General features: G+C 33.7%; 1 protein-coding gene across 1 annotated transcript; it reads left to right on the top strand.

Moving 5' to 3' along the window:
- The first annotated feature begins 839 nt into the window (after nucleotides 1–839).
- Nucleotides 840–3,373, top strand: LOC131171298 (uncharacterized). The gene is made up of 2 exons (XM_058130885.1): nucleotides 840–2,124; nucleotides 2,641–3,373. The coding sequence occupies exons 1-2, from the start codon at nucleotides 1,218–1,220 to the stop codon at nucleotides 3,138–3,140; spliced, it is 1,407 nt and encodes a 468-aa protein (XP_057986868.1). The 5' UTR covers nucleotides 840–1,217; the 3' UTR covers nucleotides 3,141–3,373.
- Nucleotides 3,374–6,000: the final 2,627 nt, after the last annotated feature.

A 6,000-nucleotide genomic window follows, 5' to 3' on the forward strand; every position in this document is an offset into this window, starting at 1 on the left:
TATATATAAGCTTATTGAATTGTGATGTTAATTAAAGTAATTGGGGTTGGGTGATTTAAAGGCCGCCATTTGTTTTTTCCTTTTCTTTTGTTGTGGTCCTTAAAGGGCCAATCGCCACCAAAAATAAATCATGTAAGGACATACAAGGATAATTTTCAATTCTCTTGGTCCACTTGCCTATTTGAATAAAAAAAATGGCATCCAGCATTTTGATTATCTTAGAAAGTTGGATTATGACACATAGGAAATGGTCATCTCTAAATAAAAAGGCCTATACATAGGAAATGAGGTGACAAAATCCACATATCTTTTCCCTACCTTGGTTTACAAAACAGAAAACAAAGTGCGACCCTCCTTGATTGATGCATGGGTGTTTTCTCTTTTGCAAAGCCTACAATTACGTCTTAAAAAAGACAAATTTTATATGTGCATGAATTTTCCTTGTAAACAAACAATGCCAAGAAAAAGATAACAAATTAATAATATTTTGATACAACCTTAAAGGCCTGTGAGGTTAATTTTGATGCCAGATAAAATGGCTTTTGATACACTTTATATTTTATTGCATTTGCATACATTTTAGCATCATTGACTCTCCATCAAAGTTAACAAGCATTGGATTTAATCAACTGTCAATCGACAAATTACTACCATCACATCCTACAATGATCATATTGTTCCTCTGTGTCCTCTGCTGTTGCCCTTCAACTTTCTTGACAATCTCCGTCTTGACGGCACCAAGAATGCCTTATTGTCCCCTCGCACGGGATAAAGCTTAATGGGTATTAACATTTGGATCTCTCTCGCTTTCTAGAAGTGCTTCCCCCCACCACCCACCCCTCTCTCTCTCTCTCTCTCTCTCTTTCCCCTTTGAAAATTAGTATGACATTATGAATCAACTAATGCGTTCTTTAGAGAGGGAAGACTGTCGGTTCTCACTAATTAATTTAACCATGGACTGGAAAGAAAAAAACGTTAATGCCATCTCTTTGAAAATGTCGCCTTTTTTGCTTTGTTTTGCGGTTTGGATACACCATCTTCCTGCCTTTCTAGGACCAGTCTTGGTCCACGCCTCCTTCCTCATAACCTCTTCCCTTCTTTTATTTCCTCCGCTTAATTTCTTTACAAGAAAAAAAAAAAAACTCCAAGACCCATGCCTGCTTAATCCCATATACAATACCAGAAAGCACAGGGAAACTTGATTTCTGGAAAGAAGAATGCTTGAATGGGAACATCTTCTGTTGGTGGCGTTGTCTGTTATTGCTATTGCCATAATTTTTATCGTGTTTATTCTGAGATGCTCTTGTTTCAGAAGAGGTAAAGGCGCTGTTGAAACGACGACTACTAGAACAGAGAGCTTGCAAGATGGGATTACAAAGCTTCATCAAGGGATTCTTCACCATCAGCTTGAATTAGACGGCAAAAGAAAAGGAAATTATTGTGTCTTCCGACGTGGGGTTTCAGCTAGGCCTTTGTTCAGTTGGATTGATCATCCATCGCTTATTACAGACGCAGTTGAAAATGGATGGTCTAGATTTGGCTTTACAGGTTATATGTCGTCCCCCTCCACGCGATCATCCCTCTTAGGTTTCTGTGCAGTTGGCGATAATGGAAGGGAAGCGGAGATGGAGATAAGCTGGGAAGTGAGTCAAGGATCAGCTGATTTCATGCAAAAGATAAGACTAAATTCTGGATTAAAGAAGGTTAATGTAAGTAATGCTTTTATGTCTGCTTCTTCTGTAATTAGAACTGCTTTGCCTTTACCAGGGCCTCCGTTGGGGAATTCAGCTTTTCCTCAAGAGGCCTACTTTGAAATCACAATTTTGTATTCTCAAGGCGAGGATCATGATGAGTCCATCACCAAGGTTACGGAAGGCGAGAAGACTAAACTTATCCAAGAAAATTCTAACCCGAAACTGAATTCAGAATCTTTATTACATGTTAGTAGCAGCTATCGATTCAACAAGATTGAAGAATCGAAGCTTGCTGGTAAAGATGATGGCAAGGAAGAAGCTGTTATGTTATCTGTAGGGCTCACTACAGGAGGTTCTCTTCCTTTGAAACTTCCTGGAAGCTATCCAGGTTCCATAGGATTCAACTCCAATGGTTCAGTCTACCTTGAAGGTAAAGTTTCTTCTCCTTTTGTCAATTAGTTCTCTTTTTTTTTTTTTTAAAAAAAAAATGGAAATAGCATTTGATATATAAACTGCCCGTGGAGACAAGTTTAATGAGGAAAAATTGCTTCCTGTAAATTTTTGAATGTAGCTTCAAGATTAATTTGCTTCTGTGAAATGGCATTAGAAAGTTCACAACCCAATAATAAATAACTCTCCAACCTAATTTATCTCCAATACTAGTGAAAGGTTAATTATATGTGGTCCACTATGACTTAGCCATTAATTATGGAATGAAGAATTATTGTTTCTTTAAGCTCAGATCATTAATCGTGGCACGCTTAACTGTTTTTGGAGTAGGTATCAAGCAGTTGACTGAATAAATGATGTAGGTGGGTGCAACAAAACAGAATCATGTAATTAGCAGGCTAAAATTATAGCAGTTTAATGCAATATATATATATATATATATTTTTTTTTTTTTGACTCTTCAAGAAAAGCATAAGCATTTCTACCTCTGTTACAGGGATAAAATTGGTGTTTGAATCAGAGAGAGGAGAATGGACAAGAAGGGATAAAGTAATTGGTTGTGGATTCGATCCAAGGCAAAAGAAAGTATTTTTCACATTAGATGCAGAGCTGGTCCATGTAATTCATTGCAAGTCAGAGGAATTTGGGACACCATTGTATCCAACAATAGCAGCCAACAATGAGACATTAGTTCTAGTCAATTTTGGACAAAGTGCTTTCAGTTATGCGGCGGCAAATGCTCAACGAACACCAAATCCTTGTTTCATTGGCCCTCTTGTAAATTCCCCTGCTTTGGGCTACGAAGATAGCAAAGAACTCTTCTCAATGGGAAGGATAGACTCTCAGTGGCTTAATAGAATTACAACTAAAGGTACCCACAACAGCAATGGTGCTAATAACCAGACAGTTGATTTCGATGAAGAATCTGAAGCTGATTTGTTTGAAATTGTGTTGGATGGTTCTGGAACTGGACGATCTCCAAACACAGTATTGTAGCATCACGAACAAATTTCTGCATCGGTTTTTACTGTTTCTGTGTTGCTGAGTGCCTTGGAATTGTCTTTTGCTATAGTTTAACATCAGAGAAATACAACAGATAGAAACAGCTTTTGTGATGGACCATTCTTTACTGGTACATTTTCTCGTATGGGGTTCCTAATTACCCAAGAATATACGATCTTGTACAGCAAACGCTAATGTTCATTCTAAGCCATGGTCCTTTATTTTCTTTTTTGCTGGTTTGGTTTAAAGATGAGGTTACCTGGTCTCCCACATAACAATTACGTGCAAGTTTAAAATGTGATTTTGCTAGTAAGCAATCATCCCTTGATGCGTTGTCCTTGTTTTTGGCTGGTAGAGGTCATGGACGAAAAGAAGATGTTTGATGGGTTCATTCCACAGACAGAGTTTATTCAAGAAAAAGGAACAGACCAATTCTAATTTCCAAATTCGAATGTTGCGTGGAACGAAAAGTATGCCACCAATTTAATATTCAAAGCCAAGCGAGAATTAGTCATGTCATTGTCAATATAAAGAAATTATGGAGTGTTCTTAGAGTAAATATACTGTTTGAAATTCATTTTTTATATTTTAAGAAATAATTATATATTTATAAATATATATATTTTAAAATTAAATTCGATTAAAATTTTAATTTGAAACTTGAGAATTTTAGATACGATCCAGTGTAATTTTTAAATACATTTAAACTATGCGAAGGAAAGAATCATTCTCTGTTAGAAAAAAAAAAAAAGGGAAGGACTTCCATCCAGCACAGTAACAGCGAAGGCCTAACTACCCTTGCTTGGAGCCATTATTTTTGGGTGTGGTGCATGGCATCGTGTAGGGTAGGACATCAGGTTTTTGTTTCTAGTGGCCATTTTAGAATAATACAATTGTGGATTTGACCTATGATTATATCATGGAATAATAAGGTGAAGCCTTTGTCTGGGTTGAAAGAAAATAAGGGAGGATGTAAAATTTGAAAGGAAAATAATTTTATTTTTTACTTGTTTATGTTTGGTTAAAAAAAAAAAAGAGAAAAAAATTTTTTAAAGAAAAATAATAGTTAAATTTTACTCTTTTTTTTTTTAAATTAGAGAGAAAGTGATGAAAAATGTTTGAAATTATAAAAATATTTTTATATTTTCTATATTTTTTTTGAATATTTAAAAATAATATTTTAATTTTACTCTTTGAAAAATAATTTTCTTTTTAATATTTTTCCTCCTAATCTAAACATAAAATGAAAAAAATTATTTTCTTTTCTAATCATTACATTATTTTATTTTCTTTTTATTATTTTATTTTCTCCCATCCAAACATAAAGTTTTTGGTATTGGAGTAATTGAAGTTCCTAATCCAAGCGAATTATATATATAAAAAAGAGGTGGACACATACAAATCCTTAGGTCAACAAGATTTAGGATATCAAAAAATTTTAAAAATATAAATATATGTTATATATATTTAATAAATAGATCTCATTATATTTTATATTTTAAATTTATGATAAATTAAATTTAAATAAAAAAATTTAAAATATTTTTTATTATAAGAATGTTGAATAAGTATCAACCAATAAAAATAAAATGGTTATATAATCTAATTTGCAGGCAATGTCAAATGTCCACAAACTATTGGTAGTGGTTTTATTTTATTATTTTATTATTTTTCACAGACATAAACTATAATTACAATTAGAGTATGCTTATATAATTTAATAACTCCTTTTTTAAAATTATTTTACATTTACTCTTTCTATATTTAATTTTCGCTTAGTAAAATTTTGTACATCAATCAAAGCAGAAACAAAAAAAAAAACATATTTCTAATGATATAATCAATTAGTAAAGATAAATAAATTATTTTTTTTATAATTTAACTAAAGAATATTTTGTAATAAATTTGTCATGACCTAACTTATAGGCACTCGGCACTTTATGACTGGTCGACCTAAGCCTCAGAGATCCGTAGTAGCCTAAAGATTCCTTAACCCAACTCTAAGGTCCATTTAATTCAATTTCAAGAATTCAACTGGTAGTCCGCCATAAAATTTACCTTTAACGGAAATTTTTGACTCACCCGACCTGTAAACACAATATGTAATCAATTAGGAGCTCACTCACCCTCCACATAATGTCATAAAATAAATGGGAGCTCGGCTCCTCATCCGATCCATCAACATGCATAAAATAATAGTTTACAGTCCAAATAACAATTTATATTACGCATCTAAATCAAATAAATATTTCTAATACATGCGAAAATTCTAGAAGTTTATGAATTATACAAACATAATAAACGACCTGGGAGAAAAGCGAGTTAACCTCAACAATTTCTCACTGAAAATATTGAACAGAGTGAGCGTTCGACTCAGAGAGTAAAATATCAATTTTAACCACAATCTCTGTAACTATCTAAAGCTAATGCACCCTATAGAGTGAAATGCAATATCAGCAATATTTTCACATCATAACAACAAAAAGGTAAATTTGGAGCACTCACACACCCAGTAATATCAATCATAATATATGGGAGCTGATCCCCTGTCTCACTTAAATCCAACCTGCAAGCAAGTGAAGAACCTAAGCCGACTTTCGTTTCATAAATCAAATCGGGTCCTAGCGAAGAACTCAAGCCGCAGATCACCTCCAAGGTGACCGGTCCTAGCAAGATCTCGCCGTGCCTTCTACCGTCTCCGTTTCCTATAGCTAACACCACATCACACGTGACGCTAACGCACGCATTAATCGCTTCTAAATTAATACAACAACATATACGGCACTTTATCAGCTTGTGAATGCAGTTTACAAATGTGGCTAGAGTTTAAATTCATATAGATATATACATATAA

The sequence above is a fragment of the Hevea brasiliensis genome, chromosome 12, assembly GCF_030052815.1.
Source record: "Hevea brasiliensis isolate MT/VB/25A 57/8 chromosome 12, ASM3005281v1, whole genome shotgun sequence".
NCBI lineage: Eukaryota > Viridiplantae > Streptophyta > Magnoliopsida > Malpighiales > Euphorbiaceae > Hevea > Hevea brasiliensis.